The following is a 26,313-nucleotide window of genomic DNA, read 5'->3' as shown; positions in this document are numbered from 1 at the left end:
AAAATCCAACACACAAAAAACCATTGTGTCCTTCTGCATCCCCTCTTGCTAAATAAACAACAAAAAGCCAGCAAAACCTCTCCCAATAACTGTATATATGGCACTTGCTTATCGTATAAGCCATGTTAGGATCACAGGAGAATGAAATTAATCCACTGCACAAGTATTTCTTCAGAGAGTGGTCCAACTTAACTGTTAACTTTGTCTGCAGGTAATCTAAGATGTGCTGTGTCACCATTCATACTTAGTTTGCTTAAAGACTTGATTCAAAGCACTCATACATACCTACATTGACATTGACTCTTAATCACTGGAATTCCAGCACATGGAAATGGACCCATGAATTGTTTGTAAACACTTCTAGTGCTACCTCTCCCATATGAGATAACCAGGGTCTTTACCGTGTACTGGTGTGTCTGTTTTGCTAAAACCATGACCAATGTCTTCTCCCCCCTCTTTTTGACTATGACGTCAAACACAGATTGAAGTTCTACCTAGCCTAACTGTGGCTTTCAGTGATGGTGTAAATTAAAATAAACAGGATTTAGTTTCCTTTGATAAAACATCATGTTTTGGTAGCGCATTAAATAACCAGGAACAACCTGCCAGCCTCATTATAGCAGATGTAACTTGTGTATGTTAATTCAGAAACTCTGCTTTTTTAAAATCCTTCCTACATCTCCAAGAGGTACACTATGCTAAAAGATGTTCCCAAACAGTGAAATATCAAACTTGAAATGTTTTTCGCAAAATGTTTTTGAAATCACCACAGATGCATTTGTTGTTGCTTTACATAATACGACAGTGCTGCAACTCTGATACGTAAATAGTAGCTATTTTGAAAAGGAAATATCCAGTCTTACGAAATTGCATTAAAACTCTTAAGTGCAAATTAATTTTGTGCACTGTAGATTGGACAAGACACAGAGGAAAGTGGCACAGAGCCACTTTAGTAAGTGGCGCAAAGCTAACATTAGCAAGCAGCCGGTTAGGTAAGCGAGCAGGCTTCTGGAGCACGGCCTCAGGGTCAGGCTTTGTGCAAGGACCAGGCTGCTCCTACCCCTCCTGTCCACAGAGGGATGGCAGAGGCGTTCATCAGCATGGCTGCCCTGAAACCTTTGTACCTTACCAGGAAGGATGATAAGTTCGACCTTCAAGGTGTTACTGGGAGAAGCCCACTGGCAGTTTCTCATAGTTTGGTTTTTCTTTCTAGCATTTTGTGTGGCTCTTAACAGCCCCAAAGGGGACACGGGATTGACTGAAGTATTTACACTTTCTAAGATCTGTTTCAACATGCCTTGAATGATTGGAACATCGAAATGATTTAAAATGAGAGGCACAGGTCTGCCACCCCGCAGAGGTGAACTTCAGGAGGCCCACCCAGCCTGTGACAGCACCGAAGAGGTAAGTAAACTATTAATAACACAACAACAAATACACAAACATGTTCTCTCATTACTGCTTGCATCACTTCTTTAAGAATAAATCTTCAGCAAGTGTGAAGGCTACTGAGCAAAAATACAGTAACACATCAGTGGGCAAATGCAAACATAGTTGTGAATACATGCAGTAGCTTCAGGAATTGGGCTCAACCCCACTTTTAAAATTACCCAGGCTTTTACCTCCAGTGCCAAGAGAATCTATGCTAGCTAGGCATGAATGCTTCATTAGTCCCTGCAGGCCAGTCTCTGTGAGCTTAGTTTCCACTGCAGTTCCTGATGAAAAGACCATTTCTGTAAATGAACTCTGAGCTGCAGCAGCTCCTATGCGGAGCACTGTACCAGACAGAAGTTGCAGGACAGTTTTCAAAAATTTTCATATTTCGAATATTTAGGCTACCAATCTAGAGCATTTTTTTCTTTTTTTTTAATACCAGATGATACTGAGTCAAGGCTCTGACTGAACCTGATTTATATAAACTAGGCAATATATCACAGGATAACATAACAGACAAGAGATAATCCTATGGGGTACAAAACATTACAGACTTGAAGAACTTCAAAGTACGTCAGACATACTTTAGTAAGCAAAACACTGACTGTTCTTCCCCTGTTCATTTATGAACAAGGATATGGTCCATATTCATTTCAGAAAGCAAAGCCAATTGTTTAAATAGTTCAATTCACAATCATATTCTTCCTCTAAACAATTCTGATCCAAGACCGGCTTCAGCTAAACATTTTTGTTAGCTATCTTTGAACAGAATGAATCCTAGCAAAGGAAAACAACCCTTTGAAAGACAGAAAAACATCAGTGAGTTACTGTACATATTACATGCATAGCATCAGAAGATAGACACCATAAAAACAATAGGTTTCACTTTTAACTGTAAACAGGTATAATACAGTATTATTTTCTGAGTAAAACAATACAAACATTACTTATCACTTAGGAACAATTGTGCACAGCATACTGCAGCACTCAGAAACTAAATTTCATTTATTTTGTAGCTATTGCTGACAAATATTGCCTTTAAAAAACTTTCAGCTGCGTATGATAATATACAACTGAATGCGTAAAAAACACAGACATGTGGCCTTTGTTATCCTCCCACCTGCCTCATTGTTAACAAACAAGGGCGCTTCTCATCTCCATCCTGAGGACAACACGCTTCCAGTCATTTTGGCCAGCTGAAAAGGAAAGATACTAATGCACGTGGCCTCTCTCTCCTCATTAACACAGGGTAATAATTTACTTAGCTTTTCACGATTTGAGATCAGACTTTAGGGCCTCTTAAAGTCCAGTTTGGTAGGACACCAGATTAAAAAAACAGAGCAGGCTACTCAGGACTATGATGACCAAGAAACGATCAGAGCCCACACAGACTTTCTGACAGTTATTCAAATTATAAAATAAAACCTTAGTGTTTTTTCCTCCCACTTTACAAATGTTTGAGGTCAAATAATTCCCTTATGTTGAGATCTGAATTCATGAAGTCTTAGGATTTCTCCTGTGAAGCTTTACAATGCACATTTCTCAAAATTAATACAGTGCTTGAAAAGTATATAAAAAGGTTTCTACTTCTTTCCATTATATTTCCCATGACCAAAGCCACAACATCGTACACATTTCAATTAAAACAGATACCACCAGTGATTATTCTTTCAGTGTCACTTTAAGGGAATTATTTTTAATCTCAGTACCGAACAAGGTTTAAAAGGCAATGGATTTACTATTTCTGTGTACTTTGAGAACTGATGGAAGTGTATCCAATGTTCTATCGTGCTGTCACCATCCAAAGTCCCAGTGCAACATTGGCAGCCAAAAGTGCACTACCAGCAAGCAAAATTAAAAAGCCAACAAGCTCTCTGTTTTGTTTTTCTACAATCAGGGAGCTCAGAGTGGCTTCCAGGAATGAATTTAATATCCACTGACCATCCAAAGCAAAGCAGGGTACAGCATTGATAACTGCCAGTGCTCCTGACAGTGAAATTAGGTACCTGGTTGACATTAGTTAAGGCTCATGAATGACATCCAAGAAAATGTAAAAAAAAAATAATACAAACCATATTTTTTTATTTCTAGTATGCAAAGAGAAACATATGAGGGTTATTTTTTTAGCTGTTTATATGAGTGCAATGAGTTTTACACCATAACATATAATTTCAGAGACCTTCCTTTATGGATTTAATTTGGTTTTAAGCACTAGGTTTGGATATGTTAACAACCTGCACTCTTCACAACTTGGATGAAAGCAGGAGACAGCAAAACCACATTTAATATTGCCCATTTTCCCCCCTTGCTTTATGTGGTTTTGGAGCAAGGTTATAGCTCTGACACCATGCCTGAAGTAAGAAAGTATTCTAGACCTATGACCTAAGTATGAAATAATTATTAGGAATATTTTCCAAAACACTCCCTTGCTGGAGTAACTAAATGGCTAGAATATGATTGGAAATCTGGCCTCTCTCTCCTACATACCTGTTAGGCAGAAAAGTTGAGTAGATTTCTGTACGTGCATGTGAGAATGAGGCATGGGTAGATCTTTTTAATTGTTGGTAAAAGCTTGCTAACATTAATACCTACCTCCATCCTACAATGGCCAGACAAGAAGATATATGACTCAGAAAGCATCTGAGTCAGCATGAACCTTGGTGTGATGCCAGAAAAGGGGAGCTTACGTAGCATCTTTAGCTTTATGGACTACACTGAACTGTGCTGCTCTATAGCCACGTATAAACATTTCGGTTTCTAAGGCTAAGGATTCTTAAATTAGCCATATTCAAGCCTGCTAACCTTCATGTATGCATATATAGATATCATCTCATTCATTAATAAGCCTGCTTTAACTGAATTATCATCCTGCTTTTTGAATAGGCTAAGGTTTCTGTTGAAGAAAAAAAAAAACAAACAACAACTATACCCTTTTATTTATTTCAGTATAACGACTCAAAAATTCTGAAACTCTGACATAACAAAGCTAGCAATAACATCTCATTTGTCCTACTGTAAATTCAGGATTACTTGGACTTCCTCATCAGAGCTGTTAAGATTCACTATCAAGAAAGAGTTAAAAAAAGCACTGACGAAAAATATCCTGCTAAGCACAAGAAAGTGAGAGATTTCATTTCAAGCTTGGCACAAGGACAATAATCAATGCAGGGATGGGATAAAGATGTCAAAACACTACAGAAATGTTTTAGAGCAGCCTGTGTACAATGATATCCAACTGAAATTTTGCTGGGTCACCAAATTCTAAACAGTTCCCTCCTTGTCTTGAAAGAACAAACACACTTCAAAGGATACTTGCAAAATGTCTCTATCACCACAGGCAGATCGATGCTTAGGAAGTTTTGTCGTGGTACAAAACTGCTGAGACTTACTGAAATGAAAATATAAAGATACACAAAACATGGACAGTCATTCCAGGATTGTAACATTACGAATTTTAGGTTATATTCTTGCAGAAAAATCAGATCTGAAATGATAGCTCTTCAACCATGAATAACCAATCTAAATATGGTTTTGTTGGGTCTTTGTTTTCAAAAGAGTACAGCCATTAAATCTTTCTTAAACATGGTCGCTATCATAGTGAAGTCACTCCACAAAATACAATTAGCATGATTTCAGTAAGAGTAGATCTAAGATACATATTTTCAGAGGCAACTGAACATCTGTAGTCATGAAGACCACACTGTGTAACTTAAGTCCTTTTCAAAGAAAAACATATAAAGAGATTATAGTTACCATACTGTTTCAACATATGCAGTCCACATGTATACATTCATACTGTGGGTGCACATGTGCACTTTCTCTGAAGGCCAGAAAATTCTTCTCCTGCAGTAACTGCAGAAGATCCTCCTGTTCTGAAGCTGAGCTCATGGTGTATCCAAGTGGGGTGGATAGAGAGCAGAATTCTAGCGTCACTCTGAGAAAGCAAAGGCTGAGATGTGCGTTCCACATCTTAACACCCACTTCCCAGTACAGAAGTAGCTTCTTCTGTCTTCAGATGATACCTTAAGTGACTCCAAGATGTAACTTAGTGCAGCTTAAAAACCTGGTGACTGGAAAATTGCAGTGGCCAAGCACCACATGACCTTGAAACACTTTGTAACTTCTTTGAAGTTGTACCTGAAGCTTCAGCTGACTGCACGTCAAATGTGTAGGAGAGACACCTCGAAGAACATTGACATAGCTTGAGAGTGCACTGTTAGTATAGGGATGCTCCATCTGGGTGGTCTCCTAAGTCTTAATGCAGTCCTTCAAATTAAACAGCAGTCTCAGACTGCCCGCCCCAGGGACTGTTTGAAAGCCTTAGTTCTGTGACAACTGGAAGAGAGACGCCTTTCCTACTAGAAGGTTTCACTCCTAGAAAACCAGCATCTTATCACCAGAAGGAAGAAGTTTAGGTAAATTAAGGCAGAACTGGAAAATCACCTTAAAAACACGCTTGCACAGTATCAACAACAGTCACTCTGTCCCCAAAGAACAACTCTGACGCAAGTTGAGGCCAGCCACAATGGCCTCAATTTTCCCTACCAACCTGGGAAAAAGTTATAGCCCTAAGAAATACTGTCTCCAGAGAGATATGTGAAAGCAGGAGTTCAACTCCTACTCAATACAAACATCCCTTGGGAAGGGAAAAATTTAACTCACCCTTTGAGAAATTTCAAAATCAGAGACTAAGACACACTGGAAACCAAAAGTGCTGCTAAGTATATCTTAGTTAAGAGCAGATTGGATTTCTTTAGGTTCAATAAACAATTCAAGGACATCAAACAAAGACAAGCAGAAAGTAGTTGCAAAGACACATGAGACAGAGAACTGGTCCACTCAAGTCACATAAACACACTTTCTGCTGTTAATTGAGGCCCTCCTGATGAGTCAGAAGGGATAATTAGTACAACCGGCAAACTTACCATGGGATGGAGAGATTTGGATAGCAAGGACTCCCAAAGAAAGAATGGGTTTGGTGTGGCAACAAGCGGAGAACTTTCCAATACCAAAACTGCCACAGCTGTGCCAAGATGGCTTCAAAATCACGTCCTCTCTTACCTTAGCTTAAGAAAGACCTTTGATTCAGGGGAACTGAGAGAAAAAAAATAAATCTGTTGGACTACTGAGTGAAGAACACAAAAGACAGAAACCCTGGACACCACACAACTCAGAAAGTCAGAGGCATCCAAGTCACATGATATCCAAAGCAAACAACTCATCCAGCTGAATGCTGATACCAGAACATCTGATCAGACCTCTTGTCCATGAGTCAAAATAGCAAAATGGCTGAGGCAGCTACTGTATTCAAAGGTTTCAAGACACACAATTCAATATAGTGTAATTTCAAAGCGTGACTGCCTCTTGACAAACACCTAATGGCCACTAACAAGTCACCACCCTGAACCTGAAGTTGTGCCTACATTCAGAATGGATCACTAATCTCTCTCCCTTTTTGTTACAACAAATTTCCTGCTGTTCCTGACAGCCGCCAGACATGGATCTAAATTCCAAACCTTGCTGCTGAAGCAATCTCCGAAATACAAAGAAACTCCTCAGGCTGTTGCTGGACTGAGCTCTAGACACTGTATAGGCAATGAATTTAGTGGCTGTAATGGATCAAACCTCATGAGAGCAAGCAAATCTGTCCTTTGAGTAACAAGAAAAGAATTACAAAAATTATGTTGTCCAGGCTTGTCTTCAAAAGACACTGCTGGGAAGAGGTGAACAGCAATGAGGCAGGGCAGGACAAAACACTCATTATTTTTCCACTCTAATTAAACAATTCTTTGACCTGGAATTAACATTTCTTTTGTTGGCTAATTCTAGATGGTGTTGGCAAATATTGAGAAGAATGCACAAGAGACACAATTTTAATTAAAAATTATTTGGAGACTAGATTGACCAAAGAGGTTTTTGAAACCTCTTCATGAGGCAAAGTGCATGCATACTATGGGGGAAAGAGTATGGCATAAGATATTTCTGTGTGCTCTCTAGAAGAACTATACATGTAACCCCTTAAATACGGGTTGAAAGCAAAGAATGATCATCGTCAGCAATAATGGGAAACAAGCATGGAAATACTGAGAAACCAGATCCTAACAGATAGACGTTCATCAAGGATTATGACTGTTGTTCTCCAAAAAACTCCCCAAAGCTAGGAAGTTGGAGGGTTTTTTTAAGAAGACTTGGTTAAGACAGATGCAGGAGACTCGTCCAGTTTGGGAAAATAATCTTCTAGGTAAGTTCCATTTTATTTTCATGAAGGAAATCTTGCAGTTTTTATCCTTGATGGGTGATGCAGATACAGTAACATTCAGGGATATGATCTTGCCTCAAGCAGTGTGAATTCCAAATGTGAATGTTAATCACCAGATTATTCCCAACTGACAAGGGCCAGAGAAGGAAGCCAACATTTTGCAATACCAAAAATGACATGGAGGAATAAAAAGCCCATACAAAATAAATTACATTAGATACTCTCTATAGAGAGAATGCTAATTAAAAAGATGGATCAATGAGTCCAACCTAAATGACACACATTCCTGATCATCCCTGCTGGTTTAGTTTTGGCCAAAATTCCAGCACTATAAGTTCATTTATGATTCTTTAATTTTTTTTTTTTTTATACTGGAAACAAGAGCTATACATAGCATTTGTATCAACAAAAAATATTTTTGCCAGTATATTTTACTTTGAGGAAACAGAAACATTTTATAGAAGTACAGTGTATAGCCTATTTTTTGTAAATAGCTAATATGGATATAAAAATATTGCATCTGGAAGCTAGCTTCAAATGAAAATACGAAATAATTACTGCTTCTCCATAAATCAGGAATATCATGATGACAATACAAGCCTAAGTAGAAAATAATACATGCATAATCTTAAAATGATTTTCAAACATTACTGTAGTGACAGTACTAGAGAAAGCAAAGTCATAGGACACACTTACAAGGCTGTGTGTTAAATGTGTCACTACTCTAAAAAGTAATGTTTCCTGCAGGCAAAATGATCACCCTAAAGAATAAAGCATTTGCCTAAAACACATTCCTATTTCAAAAGTCACACAGTAGAGGAAGAAATTATTTTCCTTTTTTAACTGTAAAAAAATGGTTACCACATTCTGGTCAGTCACATTTGGGCCCAAGCCAGTACTGTACAGTGCAAAGTTCAGTCTGAAATATTTAGAAGTTGTTTCACTGGAACACATGGAACTCTACGATGGTACAGTAGACTATCTGCTGCCCAAGCCAGGATCCTGTCATTTTAGCGCTGGTGTTTTCCCAAGGGGAGCATAGGTTGCATTTGCAGCAAAGTTTTGTAACAAAGTCAAGCTTTTAGCACTCAAATTAGCACATTCAATGTGCAATTCCCAGAGTATAGTAAATCACTTTAGAATATATTCCTGTAAATTGTATATTCACACAGTAACTTCTTAAAGTAGAACTACCTCTTTAGATGCAATAACATTGTTTTCTGACATCTGAAAGACTGACAGGTTTGATTGTTTTGCAGAATCACAGTTCAGCAGGAAACACTGCCTAAAACTCTATTGCTCCGACACACTGGGAAAAAGAACAATAACAATTGTTCTAGACTACCTACAGATTGTATTGTTAGAGATCAAGAAAGGGAGCTTAAAATAATTACCAAACTCTATTCTTAAGATATGTTGCTGCATTTGGAATAGATGTCATCAAATACAGAACTGTGTATTGGTATCACACAGGTGAACAATGTTTTTCCTCCTAAATGGTAAGCAGCCAGAAATAACAAGTGAAGAGATCATATTTTGGGCTTAAATAAGTGTATAGTGTAAACAAGTAGAAATAACTAATTTGCCACAGAGTGTCAAAATATGACCAGCACAGAAAGATAAAGACTGACAGATTAACTAAAATTATGTTTACACAAGAGTGCTAATGGATTTACACTACCAGATTTCATCACTGTTTCTAAAGCTCTTTTGTATGTAATTCCAGTGCTTACTCAGAAAAGTACAATGCCTTGCTAAGGAGGTACTTCAAGATGTCTAAAGTAAAATCTCCCCCTGAGAGGTACAGCTGTCTGTGAGGAACAGACAGGTTCCTCACGGGAAGCAACAGTAGTTCAACACTTCATACTTTTTAAGCCCATCTAAAGCTAAACTCAAGCTGCTAAATAGGGATGTAGATGCGTTTGTTCATTCTTTCCATACTTTCTCCAAGAGCAGAATTAGTTTTTACTTGTATACCTGGCTCAAGGGTACAAGCTGGCCTAAAGGAGAGCCACAGTCCATTTCCAAGTAAGGAACTAAATTGTTATATGTTATTTAATTTAGGGCACTCAAATAGATGAAAAAATAATTAGGTAATAACTATGTTGTGATTGTACTTGTGGCTCATTAGTCATGGGAATCTGCCACAGGTACTTGAATATTAGGTGTGATTTAAGCAGTGATGCTAATATTCCAGGAAAGGTGTTACAGGGAGATGCCCTAGAGATTTTATAATAGCATTTTGAGAAGTTTACATGTTAGGAAAATGCAGGTGCCTGGTTCCCATGACTAACCAGAGTGAGATCTGTTATAGAAAAAGCCCTTTCATACTTTTCTGAAAAAAACAACTCTCTCATATCACATACGGTTTCTATTACCTTTGTAACTCATTGCACTGTGCACATTTCATTTTAGGCCTGAGTAGTCCATGTCTCTCCTCTGGCTGTAACAAGAAATGGATTCTGCATTAAACAAGTTAACTGACAAGCACTCTGAGACCTTGTTCAAGCAGCCAGGCAAAGTAAACCATATTAGAATTTTTTTTTGTTAAACTGTTTTAAAAAGTAATACCAACCTGTGTACTGAAGATGCATGGGGTGTCCTACATACAGCATGTCAATATGGGGTGGATGTTTTACCCTGATTAGCCTTGTTTGGTTCTCTAAAGAAGGAGTCACACAAAAGCTTGGAACAAAGTCCTTCTGGCAGTCCATGTTGGCTCGACAAACTTTGCTGGCCTCAATAACTTTTCGTGCTGGCAGACAGGCATACTGCAAATGGCAGTTAAAATTATTTTAAAATGTAAAGTTATTTTCCAACAGATCAGAATATTCTACATTCCTTTTTAAAGCAAAGGAACTGCCTCATTGATATACTACCAGCCTACGCAAAGCTGAAATCTGCATCTTCGGGTTTTCTTTTTTTCAAATCCCGCAGAACCTCTACCTGATATATGTTAAACTTATCATTCCATTTTTGGTGGAATGTGGAAGACAAGGTGTACACATGTACCGAAATAAAAGTTAACTCTTTTTAAAAAGGTACACACATGCACAACAAAAAGCGAGGCATCTAAACTTAAGTCAGTGATTTCTAATGAACACAGCCTGCATCAATATACTAGTGACTTACCTGTTTAAGAAGTGTTAGTCTTCATTGATCTAAAACTTAATTTGACTGAACAAAACCTTATGTTGAGCAAACAAACCAAAAATCTACTGGCTGTGTGGCAGCTAAAAACCCATTCTCAAGTAAGGTGAACACAAGACTTAGTGCAGTGCTGCATCTCTTCACTCTTTCACTCAGCAGTCTGAAAGACCAGATCTTTCTTGCTCTTCATAAGCCAAAGAAAGCACAGTGGAAAGGAACAGGAAATTGGTTTTCCCCCTCATGTCTCTTGTAACGGCTCAGTCATAATTTTCCTTTTGTTCTTAAATGCAAGCAACAAAAGTTCTTCATCTACTGTTTGCCTTAGGAAAAAAAATGGGGGGTGGGGGGGGAAGTGGGATTTTCTGGCTTCTTAGCTTGATAGTTACACTCCCCATAGATGCGTGAGTGTCAGACACTCTCCATTAACCTCAATAAAAGCGCTTTCCATTCTAGTGGCGGGGAGGGGACACATTTGCAAATAATGCTGCACAGCCCTGCAAAGACTATTTTAAATATATGTTCAAAAACTCACAGCCCATCTAAGGACACTTGAAGGTCACAGGCTTCTGGATGCTTTTATTTCATCTCTCTTCCTAAATAGCAGCTATGAGCTTAAGAATGTCAAAGCTCAGTGAGGTAGTGATTTATTGAATCTCGCTGAACTCTGGGATGTTACCAGCCACTGTCATATTTCAAATTAACTACTGGTCTGTGCTCAATTCTTAGTGGCTAAATACCACAAGAAAATCCTGGAGTGTGAAGTTCACTATCTTAGAAACTGTAAATATAGCAGATGTAGGAACAGATTTATTTCCATTTCTTTAGGTATTTATCACTAAAAGTCAGAACAATAATCAATTGGCATGTGTAGAAGTTTACACAGTTAGTACGTGTGCTTTTTCTTGTCAAGCGAACTGTTAGAAATATTGCATCACTGCCAATATGGATCACATATTTTAACAAACTTTTCTGTATTTTGAAGAGAGCATGGCAAAATCCTACTAAGAAACTTTATATGTTTCCATGTATTACAAGAAAATTAACATGGTAAAAAAGGAATCAAATAAAGGCCCTGATTTTGAGAAATTGGGCAATCTCTAGGACCTTCTCTTGCATGTTTTTAGTTTAAATTGGCAAGCAGCACTGCTGGCTTCAAACAAAATAACTGAACAGACAGTCCAGCACTTTGCTTTGCCTGTAGTGCTCAGTACCTTTAAAGACTGAAGCACTAGAATAAGAAATTTCACCTTCTTTTCAAAAGTTGGGTATTTTTCTCACCAATATTCTCATCCAGTGCTGAAAATGGGGAGGTGTCTTTCAGCCTGAAGGAATGAGGGGTATAAGATCTTTTCTGGTTCTTCCTGAGACTCTCTGATTGATCATGGGAAAAATCATAACTAATATTTTGGTTTTTTTCAGCTGTAAATGGGGAGAAAAACACACATAGACCTTTATTACAAACGGTAGGTATTATTAAGCATTTGAGTATACTGAATAAATGTTGTTAAATAGTACTGATTTAGTTTAAATAATTTCAGATTTACCAAACAGAATAAGCAGGTTAAGTAACTTACCAGATGGCTGTCCAACTTATTGCTATATGAAAAGCAAATATCTGTGAGGCTGTTGTTACTACAACATTCAACTGTGCCGTCGAGTCTTCTATAGACTAAAGAACATAGGCATAGAGCAAATGATCAATATTACAGTAAATTCCTGAAAAGAAATCAGTCTCTGACAAAATCATTCTGTAGCCTTCAAGAATTACAATAATTCGCACAGCCTAGATGTGGTTCAGCCAAAATTAAAAATAAGCTTCACTTTAGGAATGTCACCTGATTTCAGTCATGTCACTAACTGATTTTTCATCTTAATAAACATCCTAGAGATACTGGGGATCTACCACTGCAATTTTCTGAGCATTATGAGTTACAAAATACTTTTATCCCTTGCCCCTAGTTTGCATTAACATTTGGCATACAAATCTGTTACTTGCTGCTGTACTGATTTTATTGGCTGGTGAAATGACCAAGATCACATGGAAATGACCAACACTCAAAATATCCTTAAAAAAAAAAAAAAAATGGAAAGCCTTTACAAGATTCAGGTTTTGAAATCTTTCCAAGCCTTGAAGGCTGAAGCAGTGAATAAATGATGCTTTAAACCATGATTTAACTAGTCTGGTACATAATCTTTGTATGGATGTTCATTAAATAAATTAAATAAAATCTAACTTACTCTAAAACTTAAGCTTTTAAGGAAAAACAAACCAAAAAACCCACAAAAGAATGGTCACTGTGGCAATCTGTGTCACAGCATCACTGCAGTACTCTCCTTAGGTAGATTAAGCCTGTGAAACTCGTTGCTGATTTTTCACTGCATAACCTGCAGTCCACTAACATGGAGCTTTATGCCTGGGGCTGACACGTGCAAGCACTGAACTGTACAATCCTTTTTTCAAGTACCCTGAGGCTAAGTAACCATATATGTTTTTGAATAGTGAATGACCATGAAATTAGTTTCCTTATAAACTACATTGAAAACACTTTTTTTTTTTTTAAATTTCATTAAGGTTCTTGGGGTATTGTTTTCTGTCTAGCTTCATACTCAAATAGTTTATTCTCCATTTGTTTTACGGTCAAGTAGATAGGGTCCATTTGCTAGATACATTTTTATTGATATTCTATATTTATGTCAAGTTGTGAACTGTCAAGATTTTGACAAATGGCAGCTGCTAGAGAGCAAACGGAGTTCATTTCATTTCAGAGGAATATTTCTCACTGCTGGAGGCTTATGGCTCTGAAAATGCAGACAGACTGGTCTGATTAGAATGCAGCAGTGGGACAATGGGCTGCTAACACAATACAGCAACCAAGCTCGGAAGCAATATTGTCTCTCTAGTATTAAGTCTCTAGTATTTCAATATAAATAAGACTCGTTCAGCTGCAGAATATGCAGTTTTATTATCCATGACTCTGAAATTGCAGTAGAACCTGAGGATATATACCTACAGCATCTAAGAATTGGTTCTTACTTGCGATCCCAGCCCAGCTGAAAGCATATGCCAAAGTTGCTCTCCTCTTCAGAGGGATAATCCAAACTATTAGGTCTCTAAAAGCAGGATCTTATCCATACTCCACTAATTTCCAGTTTAAATATTTATCTTATTTCCAGCTGTAAGATTACTTTCCTTACATACTAGAAAAAAATTATTACCTTTTCAATCTCACAAGAGAACTATAATGCATCAAAAAACTTGCCTGGTTGAGCTGTCTGACCTCGTCTTTACTTCCAGTATAATGCAAAAAGCACAGCGACAATCTTAAAGCTCTGAATCCATCGTATGGGCTTTGCTCAGTGGCATCCCCTTACCTTTGGAATTCAGTCTCCGTGGATGCTTGCATGAAAAAAACCTAGGAAACTTTAGGGCATGTCACAAGACATTCAGCCAATTTAACTTCACTGTTCTTTTTTGTTCTATTTAATTTTTGTTTATTGTTCTAGTTTAGTTCAGTTCACTTTTTTTGTTGTTTCTCAGTGGTAAGCCCTTACAGCAGCAACCACTCTAATATATAAATGAAAAAAGAAGGAAATAGATGGACATTTAGAAGCAATATGTGCAATCCAGACAAAACTAAGTTTATAGCAATGAGATTGTGAGGTTGAAGAAGCAAATGAAACATAAAACCAATATAGTGAGACACATCAGAAGTGGCCATAATAAAGCACATCATTGGGTTAAGCCATACAATTTGTAACATAATGCTGATCAAAGCAGTAAGGTAAAATGTGGAATTTACATCTGCAAAAGATCACTGAGTTGATCCATATAACTAAACTAAAAATAGAGGAGATAATTGTATTACTGCTAATAACCAAGTAATGCAATATCCTGAAGAGGCAAATTTCATTTTTCAGATCATACAGGATATTTGTGCAGGATGACTGGAAGACCAGAGAAACCCTTCTATCCACCTCTTTAATCACTTTCAGATTTCATTAAAATTAATGGCATATTGGTCACTGCTTAAGAAAGGATGGCAGACATGACTTAACAAGAAATCTGTCCCCACCAGCAAAACCTAAATCCAAAAGAGTCTTTAAGACATGATAAAATTACAACATAAAATAATGAAGAGATCACCTAAACTCATACCTCTAGCTGGAAAGCTTAACTGCTGTAGGGTGGCTGCACTTACACAGTAGCCAACCTGTGACTTTTCTGAAATGTCTCCCAGACAGGAATTCCAGTCTTCAACACTATAAACTGGGCAGTCTTGTAGGTTAGTGACAAGGTCTCCCACAAAAAGACCTCTTGGTCCATTGGCAGGAGAATCCTGAGAAAAAAGTGAAGTCAGTCATGTTACTGTAGTTAAAACTACAAGGATTTGTTTACAGTTCTGCTGAATAACCATGAAATCTTTGGGTTAAGACACTATTTCCAGAGAAACAGAAAACCTCAGGCTCCACTAGAACTGATATTTCAGCTTACGATAGAGCATTACAAAAACAACATCCTTCACAAATAATCATTTATTTAGTGCAAAGAAAAAGAAAAGAGCAAGTTTCCAAGTGTTCAGGGGAAACTCTTCAAATTTGAGTAGGTATTTTCATACCAGTTAATATGTTGTGGTTTTCCTACAATTTTAAGTTCAAGAAGCCTAAATTAATACCCTGAATCTTTCAATAAATCAGGGTGCACCTATACCTTCAAAGGTATAAAGCATAATAAATGTCACTCTCGTCCTGAGTTATATCAGTTCATGTTTAGATCTAAGAAAGACTGAATCCTTTCAGCTCCTTTCAGCTCTACAACTGTGCTGTATTTTATTAAGTCAGAAAAAAATCAGCCCTTTCCAGCAACTCAGCAGTCTATCTCTACTTGCTTCCAGCTGACCAAACAAGGAAATCAGCTCAAAATATTCTTTAACATTAAAACCAGATAGCAATAACTAGAGTGATAATGCAGTTTCCAGTAGCTTTACTTGGAGCCAATAATGAAAATAAGTTAAAAACCAAACCAAAACACCACAGAAATGAGCCTGCAAACTCATCTCAAATGTCTAAACAGTTTTATAGTATGCTGAATAGTCTTTAATTTTTTATGCCCTGTTCCTTCATTTACTAATACTAATACTAATATGACCAAGAAGGAAACTTTAAGCAGACAAGAAGTGCAATGTATCAGACTCTGCACAGTGCTGCACTATCAAATTTGATGGTGGTAATAAGACACAAAGGTATATTTCAGGTGACAAAGTGTATAATATGAAAACATTAAAGATATTTTCTTACCTCTGCAACTTCAGTGACAAGTGCCCCAACACCCGTGTAATAGAAAGGGAAAAGAATGGCTGGCAGCAGAAACAAAACTATGAAACTTGCAACACCAAGAACAAAATTATGCCATACTCCTAAAAAGAAGGAAAAATATCGTTTCTAAATAAACACTAATACCAAAAAGGTGGTTTTGAAATGGAAGAACCTACAAGTTAGCTTCCAATTAACTTTCCTGAAATAATTACTGTAAGAATGGGTGAAAAGTTAATTTGTGAACACAGGCATGAAAGAAAAGCTACATTGATTTAGAAACTGAAGTTTCTATGATGTCACTTTGTAGGGGAGCTTTAGAGAGGCATCTGAGCCCCTGAGTATTGTACTCTCAGAAAAAAAACAGCGAAGCTGTAAGTTCATTTTTAAGGTGTCATTCTACTGTAGTGATATTTCATCACATAACACCACTTTTATAGTATATAGTGGGCAGAGTATCCAGAAGAAAAACTGGGCTTCTGAATCAATTATTAAACTACAGTTTCTATCTACAAAGTTGTCATCAATAATAAATATTAAAAAACAAGTGAAATTAAATGTATTACTTGTCACCTCATACCAGAATAAACTGTTGATTGACTTTAAGAATATTAATAAATGAGCTTATATGTATATAAATATTATTTGTCCTATCCAGCAAGATGTCTGAAATTTAGCTGCAATTCAGTATTTTTCATGGTTATGTCCACTCTATCAATAAAATAATTACATGTATATGTGCCAAACAAATCTGAAAAACGGCTACTTTTACAAGAAAATCTGGATCTAAAACCACATCAAGAAACTAGTTTGGACAATCAGCATTTCCTGACACATTATTTTGAGCAATGTATTTGCAACTGCAATCCTTATGGTATGCTGTTCTCCACAGGAAGAAATGAACCACTATCATAAGATATACTTGGCTTCTTTCAGCATCCACTACTATACACATTTTCTCATTTAATTCGTGTTCTTGGACAAACAACCAATGCAGAAAAACTTGTCAATGTTGGAGGCTCCTTATTTCTTCTTTACAGTTTTTCATCTTGCTAAGAGGGCTTTGATTCAATTCTATATTTATGGTGCAGGACAGGAATGGAAGTAAACACATTCAAAAAAGAACTAAACCTGTCTTTCTTGCACTGTATACAACACAGGAATCATAACATATGGCAGACTCTGGGTAACTCTACATGTCACACAGTCTTTTATGTTTCTAATGCTGCAGAAATGAAGCACATTTTTGGAGTGCTTTAACTAAGGGTTTGTTGCCATTTCCATTAATAGATGCTTCTTAAGGTGATTTCTCTTTCTATAGTTTTTAATCATATCTCATTGAAAGATATTATAATTATAAGAAAGTGCTGCATAGAAGCACTTTTCATCTACCAGGCATGGAAGTAATGCTAAAAATATCCCAAGTCTTAAAAAAACGCTCATTCACTGTTCTTGAACTCATGATGCCATCTGCTGTACAACAAATATACTCTCTAATCTCCAGAGTATAGGTGGACTACAAAATGAATAATATTTGGTGTCATTCTTTACTCTAGCTCTTTTACTTAGCTGCCATAAAAAAATCTGAAAAGATGCCTCTGTAAACTCAGATCTTCAGATCACTGAGCATAGGTTCACTCAACTGCTCTGACAATTAAGAAAAACTGAGTGAGAAAAACTTAATATCACATTTTATCATTAACAAACATCCTAGTTCTGAAATATATCTGTTATTAGTGGTAAAAAAAAGCATCTATTTGTTATACCTAACAGATAACAAGTCATTGATGCTAACCAGTTCCGTAACATGCTTGTTCCTACCTTGCATTCCCCTATTTCAAGTTTCCCAAGAAACCTGAACAATTATTATAGATGTTTGCTTGCTATCAAAAACAAGCAAGCAATTATTTTCTATTATAGCTTACGATCTTATTTTTCTAGATGACTTCTCAGGAATGTATGTAAGCAACACATTTTGAAAATTGGTATGTCTTTCACTTCTGTTCACAGTAGCTGGAAATGGAAATTGATTAATTTGAGAAACAGAGCTTCATAAAAGTTAGCCTATTGCACTGAATGATTTTGTTTCATTAGGGTATTTGGAATAGAGATATAGTTACCTACCTAACATTTATCATCATTTACTTGATTCAGGAAAGTCTGAAAAAAAGCTTGGCTAATGGCTTCTGTATGCCCAGCCTAAAACCCTTTTTATAACATTTTAGTTACAATATTCAAGAAACCATATTGGTACCTAAACAGTACAACAGGCTGGCTGGTGTCCTATTGTCTCTCTGACTGAAAGTCATCAGTATCAAGAACTAAACCAAGATGCTAACTTTTCTACCTTTATTTCAATAGTTTGGGAACCACCTTTGTCTCTAGAAATCAATCATATAAACAGTTCAGATAGCATAACACACAGTCTCAGTCTAACTTTCCACAGTAACAGGGCTCTAGTTCCCAGTAGCTTGAGACTTCAAAAAAACATCAAACCAAAAAAAACATCTGGAGGTTATTTGGAGCCATAAACTGTGATTCTTTTTGGATGTTTGTGTTTTAGCCTTTATTTCCTCCTGATGGCAATATCAAAACACAGTGACCTATATAATAACATAACTCACACATCACTGAAAATCAATTGCAATACTACCAAAAAATCATTTAATAGATTGTTCCTGTTGCAGAAAATGGTAGTGAATTGTTCAAGAGTGTTCACCTGTGACAGCAAGTCATGTTCTTATGCCACCAGTCTTCTGGCTGAGTATTTTCCAGCTTGTGTGCTCCAAAATTTTGTTACTTAGTCTATACAATATGAAGGAAAAAAAAAAGACAAAGGAACTTCTGCACCTGAGCTGGTGTAGGACCTTTTTCTAATGAGACGGGAAGGTCAGAAACCACATTTTTTCCCTAACCACACAACTGGATTTTCTTATGCACAACTATTCTGAATCAGATCTAGGTATAATAACATTTTCATTACAGGAAATTGGTACTTATTTAAGCTCCTAGAAACCGATGTCTTTCCTCCAGAAAACAGCACAATATGGGCAGTAATGATCAAATGATTTTCTGAAATCACAATTTAGGTGCAGAACAGAAGGATCATCTTCAGGTAAAGAGAAGCTTTTGTACGTCTTCATTTTAAACCTTTAATCCTCCACCAAGGATTCACAAGTGCTGCCCATAGAATAAGTAACTGTGCTAAGCAAAGATTTAATAAAAAAGCACGAACCTGCGCAAAATATCCTTAATTGCTGTACTGGAGATATCAGTTGCAAGTGTGTTGTGAAGAGGTCAACAAACGCTCCAGGATAGACAATGAAGATAAAAATCCCAAATCCATTAAATCGAACTTGTTCTCTTAAAAAAGAAGAAAAGAAAAAAATTAAGGACTGTTACTGCAAAGAAACAAATGAAAAACAGATTCTACATAGCACGTCTATTTTTGACTAAAAGAATAACTAAAATTATAATTCTAAAATTAACTTATTTTTCATAATATGAATAATTAAAAATAATTAAATAAGTAAATTGTAAACTTAAAAAAAGGAACTTTTTTGTAAACTTGAAAAAAGGAAAATAAGTCAAGAGGTTAAAAGGACAAATGCTATTTAAATATATTAGTAGCTGACACTGTCATACAGGAAATAAAAATATATATAATTTTCAGAGGAGAGGCTTTACAACTCCTTTTAAATGGCACATTTTGGAATAAGTACATAAAGGTTTTATGAAGCAACACATTTCATAAGGGACTTATAGAGGCATGACAATCCTGTATCAAGACAATAACGTTCCATTATCATGCCAAGACAATCATGTTCCAAGACAAATCAGGCATGTATCAACTAATCCCATATCTTTACTGCAACAGTACGCTGGGCATAGCATTTTATTTACTCACATTTATTTCTTTATTATACATATACAATAAGACATTAAATTATACAAAATTAATCAGAATGAAGTAATACATTAATTCCCTGCGGTTAACTCTCAGACCTACCCACACTACCAATTAGTAATACTTTAATGCCTATACACGATTTCATGACTTGGGTAGGCAAGTACAGAGGGAAGAAGACAAAGGTTTTTCTGGCACAAGCCCTGACTAAGCTAAGGCTCAAATATTTTAAGTGCTTGTAGATCACAGCCAATACAATCTTGAACTAAAGTTGGACAAAGTGTATTAGATTTAAGGGAGTCACAGTGATTTCCCAGAAGAATAAAATTTGCCCACAGCACAGCTATTTAGTAAAGCTTAAACCCTGAGAACTGACCCTAACAGCATTACAGACCTAGCCAGTGCTGGGGGGAAAAAAAAAAAAAAGAAAATGGTCAAAGAGAAAACAGCAACAGTAACGTACATTGGACAACCTAATTTTCCCCTTGAAAATAGCTTGGAATCAATTTTTTGCAAAAAACATAACCCAAACTTGAATATTCAGAGCCTTTGCTTCAGATCTTCAATGGAGTTATCACACCACTAAGGCATAAGAATTATCCATTCTGGTTAAAAAGAGCTCTATAGTTACTCCTGACTGCTCTGCAGTTAACCAGTAGCATGGGAAGGCACTGTAAGACAAAGAAAATTTTGTTGGTTCTTCCTGTGGTGGGATGAGCAAGAGCTTCATCCTCCATAGAAAAATCCACAGGGAAAAAAGCTGAAAGACAAACAGAGCATATGAAACACACAGGGTCACAAACCATCCCTTTAATTCAGAACTTTCGGGGTTATAAGAAAAAGGTAGTAATGGGTTAAGATGTAGTCATGACTCCCTACACTCAAGAAAATCAGAGAAACAATGTAAGGCTTCATGCTCATGGAACAGGTTATGATGGTGTCCAGGAGAAGTGCAGAGGACACCTGAATACCAGCCCCAGTAACCACCACTTAACCCTCTTATGCTACAGTGTCATTTAACAGTAATGATTAATCATGTCACCTAGTTGTGACGTAGTCATTATAGTTAAGTGACATTAAGAGGATAATCTTTGATCAAAATTAACATATCACTGAGATTCATAGGGGCAAATCACACTTGACTGAGTTACTGCTTCAGCATGATCATATGCTACTTCACAAGCTATGTTTAAACAAACCAATTTATAATCTATTTTAATGTACCATTGTGCAATAGCACACGGGTCCTCTTCAAGTGCCACAGCCACAGAAATGCAATTGCTGTGTGAAAAACAGGAGCACTAAAAGAAGTATTCTCTTAAACCTGATGCAGTGCGGTATATTTGCAAAGCAGAACTCCTATCTCATGATCTGTAGAATAGACACTGTATTAAAACTCTATCCCTAATTGCACACCCTTCCAAACTTAAAATATAAGGAAGCTATGAAATAAAGAATAAACAGACTCCCTAGATAAACTGAAGAGGCGCAAACAACATTCACCTGTAAGTAAATGCTCTGGATTATTAGGCTTTGTTGGCACATAGTAAGAGAAAAGTAATTTGTATTACCTAATAGCTGCCACCCCATGGCCGACTTCATGTATCACACCACTGATGAGGATTGCAGAGAAGAAATAGGTCAGCTGGCTGACAGGCAAATTTACACCAGGCACCTGTTGATGTGGGCATGACAACAAAACAAAACACACTAGAAAACCAAGAGGTACAAAGACAAATCATTCTGCCCCTAAAGCTGCTGCTCTCACTCAACTTCTTCAGACCCCCAACAGAACAGGGCGCGTTCTCACACAGCACTATCAGCTTGTACCTCTTCTCCCACTTTAGTCAATGTATTTTTTAATATAGTAAATATATATTATTTTGTTGAAAGCTGAAAAGCTCTCCAGATGCAACAGCCTTCTCCCTGCCCTTATTCTCCACAACCCTGAGCAAACGTGTCCTACTCTGTATTAAGCTCAAGAAGTTTACAAAAATGTACACAGACTTCCACTCAAATGAGACAGGCTTGGCAACTGTGAGCCTTAGTTTACAATTTCCTGCAGCCAGGCATGTAGCTATAAAGAATATCTACCCTTAAGGAGAAAAGAAAAAAAAAAAAAAGTATGGCACTTAAAACACTATGAGCCCAAGAAGCTGAAAAAATGAACCTACAACTAGAACTGTCAGTTTCCCTTCTCTCTGCCTATCCAAATGACAAGACTATCCCTAATTTACAAGGGTAACTTTTGACTATTGTTCAAGTTTTGGCAATCAACATATGGCAAAAAAAAAAAAAAGGCAAATTTATGCAGGCCTCTCACATTCCTTCTGTTGCTATGGTTTCCCACCACTTCCCAGGTCCTTCATCACACTAGTCATGAGACACCAGGCCCTTCCAGATGGGCTTCAAAGCAGTCACGAGTCAGAGAACAAAGAACCATCCCATCATTCCTGCCAATGGACTTTCCTCCTACTCGGTTCCCTTCCCCGCTCAGCAGCCGCGCTGTGGCGGGATGATAAGGCCACTTCTGCTGCTTGCTTTGGGACAGTTCTCCGGTCTGCTCCACACACCTCCCCACCTGAGGCAGGGAGCACTCCAGTACAGTCATGAACAGCTGATGTCACAACTCGAATCGCAATCCAGTGGCAGAAAAGCGATGCTATGGGCAAAAATTCCTGGCCTGTCTATAGGACTCTCTTAAAACTACCCTTGTGGGACACAAAAGGCTGCAGATCCAACTGAATAGAATCCATTTGATCCTACCTTCATTCAGTCCACATTCCGCAATTATTTGCATTCACCTACCCATGCAGCAGAATTCTACATTAGGTGGGTGATACAATCTAATAGCTAAAAGAAATTATTCAAAAGAATGTTTTCATTAATGTTAAGCTGAATAATTTCACCGATTCTGTCCAGAGTGTGATCACGACATGACTATTGTAACTCACTGTATGGGGACAGCTACTCTTCATTTGTTCAGCATCCACTGCTTGTTTTACAGCATCAGCTAGTGGCACTAATGCACCAGTTAACTGGCATTGCCAGTGGCCCTCTGCTCTGGGCACACAGAAGGGCAGACAGCAATAGCAAGAGTTCCCATCTTTATACCACCATGACTATAGCCTGTTAGAACACAGCACGGGATGCTTTCAGACCTCATGTCAAAGAAGCTAATTTAGGATTCACCTAAAATAGAAGCTGACTCTCACAAAGGGTTCTGAAATCAATAGCAGTATTTTGTGAGTAAGTATTGTCATATTTTATGATCTTCTGGAAATCCTTTAGTAAAATAAGATCCTTTGCTAGTAACTGCTCTGCCTCTTTCCCACTTTTGTCAATTGTCAAGAGGGGGCAATTAAAGGAAAACAGCCCAGTTAACTACAGATAGGTGATTTAAATAAAGTACGCAACTGAACAAAAGAGAAAGGTGTCACAGTTTAACCTAAGCTAGCAATCTAAACCACGATAGCTGCTTGCTAACGCCTCCTGCACGCCCATATGGGAGACCTAATCAAAAGGGATGGGAGAAACTCGTGGACTGAGATAAACACAGTTTAATAAGATAACAAAATAATACAAATATACTACTACTAATATATATAAAATGGAAAATAGATTCTAAAATAAAAGATACTCAATGCAATTCCTCACAAACTCTCTCTGTGCTGAGCTGCCTGTCCCAGGAAAAGAGAGATTGCCTTGGTCCCAACAGCTGATCCCAGCGGAAAAGGAGAAAAGGCAGAAAGGCCCAGAGGCCACCGCAAAATGGCAGGATGGCAAAAGGCTAAACTAAGGAAAGTACCAAACAGAACTCCCCAAAACAGAGCAGAACTGTAACAGGTTTCTGTCTCAGTCCATCTAGCTAGAAAACCCGACTCTCCTTAAATATGAAGCAGAACACTAATGGCATGGAATATTCTAATTTATCAGTGTGGATGTCAGTCAAGGTCAATCCTATCTATGCCCCCTTCCCAGTATGGGCAGAGAGCTCAGAAAGACCGTGGCTCCCAGGCAACAACAAATATAACAGTGAGCTCTTAAATCCAATTTGTTTCACCTCGAAGACACTGGAAAGTTACTCGAAGAAAAACATTAATTCTGTCCCAGGGTGTCTTCTTGTTCTCAAACTAAATCCAAACAACAACTGTGCTAACTAGGAAAAAGAAAAGTTTCTAACTGCATGAAGAAAATTAACTTGCTTTCAGTCAAACCAGCACAGAAGGGTATAGAAATCTTAATAAATAAAACATAAGCAGAACTCTATCTTCCTCTCTCCACAGCCAAAGGCTAAAGGCCAAACAGATTTATGTCACAGGCTAAAATTGAATTTTAAAAAAGCTTTTGTTTTATTTTTAAAAACTAACTCAATTTCCTTCAGGCAGTAAAATACAAATCATAGAATAGTTTGAGTTGGAAGGGATCTTACAGATCATCTAGTCCAATGCCCTGCAATGAACAGGAACATCTTCAACTAGATCAGGGTGCTGAAAGCCCCGTCCAGCCTGGCCTGGAATGTCTCCAGGGATGGGACATCTACCACCTCTCTGGGCAACCTGGGCCAGTGTTTCACCATTCTCATTGTAAAAAAAATTCTGCTTTATATCTAGTCTAAATCTCCCCTCTTGCAGTTTAAAGCCATTACCTCTTGTTCTGTCACAATGGGCCTCCTAAAAAGTTTGTCCTCATCTTTCTTACAGGCCCCTTTTAAGTACTGAAAGGCTGCAATAAGGTCTCCTCAGAGCCTTCTCTTCTCCAGGCTCAACAACAATAAGTGATTTAAATGAGGAGAGGTCTTCCTGACTTGTTCTTCACCTCTCTGAAACCATAAGTGGGTCACTGTCTTGTGTCAAATTATGCTAGCACATTCCCCTCAAAAAGAATACTGAAACTCTTTTAAGGCAGAATTATACAACTGTGATCATTCAGAAATGAAAGAATGAGGTAGGAAAGAAAGGGAACCACAAGTTAACTTAGAAGAAGTAACCTTATCCCCACACATGACATCACACTATCCCTACACATTCCATCTTTTTCAATGTTAGTCTGTCCTTGGTGTGAAAGCAGTGATATTGCCAGTAGGCAGCCACTGAGGAATCAATTCCACATTGAAATTGTGAACATTATCCCAGATTTCTGCTTTTATAGTTCAGATTCATACCAGGTTATTTCCAAAGGCTCATATTTACTTTGGCTGCATCTGTATTATTTTCTCAAAAGAGCAATGTATTGCAAATGACAAGTTTACTCTAGTGTCACAAAAATGGATAAATCCATATAATGACCTCCAAAATTGAAGATGTAAGGGAGGCTTTTCTTACTCCAGAATGTAACAGACATGCAGGCTTACGATAGACCCTGCTGGCATGTAACTTAAAAATTTTCTGTCTCTTGTTTAACTTGTGCTCTACTGGATGCCAAAACTGCCCACTCCTGTCTGCTTCTGAAGATAATTCAGGAGCAGGCTGTGGATGGGGTGATAGCAGTGGCAGTACCAGTTCTCTCCCAGGTCTCGTTGCCTGCTTTTGCCAACACATTCTGCAGTTTCTTTATTCACCCTGCTTGCATGAAACAGACCCGAACCACCCCAAAGGCATTGCATTTATGGCACATGTTAATGATCAGGCTTCCTGCACTCATGCAATTTTTTACGTCTAGCTGCACACAGTCAGTCTAGCACTTAGGGGAAGACCTATCATGGCAGAGCACAATTCCCAACTCCTGTTCACTAAACCAGCTGAGTGCTTGAATAGAGTAATATGGTTGGGCACATCTGCTCTAAGCCATGCAGCAGAAGGCAGAGCAACCTCACAAGACTTTCTACATTTCTAGAAAATGACTGTATGTTCTGGCCAGATAGCACTCTTGGGGAAATACGAGTAGTTAGGAATCCTTCCAGGTTAAAATTATTGTAATGGCAAAGTCAGTTCTTCAATTACTGCCTGGCATGGAGATAAAAAATACACTATTTGTAATCTCTCCCATTCTGTGAAATACACTCTTTTCTAAAATCATACAATGTATCATCCAGCATCAGAACTCTATTAGGCTTTTAATTTGATACTACCAGAAACAGAACTTTCAGTTTCACAAATTAGGGCATAAGTCCTTGAACAATCAAAATATATGCCATCTCCTCACTAATGAATCTTTGTTTCCCCTATCACACAAAGCTCTTTACATTTCTTTCCTTTCCCACTGATGTTTTGTACTGTAATAAATGAAGTAGAAGTCCTCTCTTCTTGTGGAC

General features: G+C 37.5%; 1 protein-coding gene across 1 annotated transcript in view; it reads right to left on the bottom strand.

The window, feature by feature from the left end:
* Nucleotides 1-1,409: 1,409 nt before the first annotated feature.
* Nucleotides 1,410-26,313, bottom strand: part of MBTPS2 (membrane bound transcription factor peptidase, site 2) — a gene marked incomplete at its 5' end in the record, with an annotated part of 32,816 nt that continues 7,912 nt past the window's right edge. Inside the window, 8 exon segments of the mRNA XM_080354753.1 lie at nucleotides 1,410-3,440; nucleotides 4,747-4,822; nucleotides 10,269-10,464; nucleotides 12,418-12,512; nucleotides 15,000-15,180; nucleotides 16,139-16,257; nucleotides 19,389-19,516; nucleotides 21,632-21,735. Coding sequence (XP_080210879.1) covers nucleotides 3,218-3,440; nucleotides 4,747-4,822; nucleotides 10,269-10,464; nucleotides 12,418-12,512; nucleotides 15,000-15,180; nucleotides 16,139-16,257; nucleotides 19,389-19,516; nucleotides 21,632-21,735 — 1,122 coding nt within the window. The 3' untranslated portion in view covers nucleotides 1,410-3,217.

Source organism: Nesoenas mayeri, assembly GCF_963082525.1.
Source record: "Nesoenas mayeri genome assembly, chromosome: 1".
NCBI lineage: Eukaryota > Metazoa > Chordata > Aves > Columbiformes > Columbidae > Nesoenas > Nesoenas mayeri.
The sequence above is the reverse complement of the archived record's forward strand: the minus strand, read 5'-3'. Positions and strand labels throughout refer to the sequence as shown.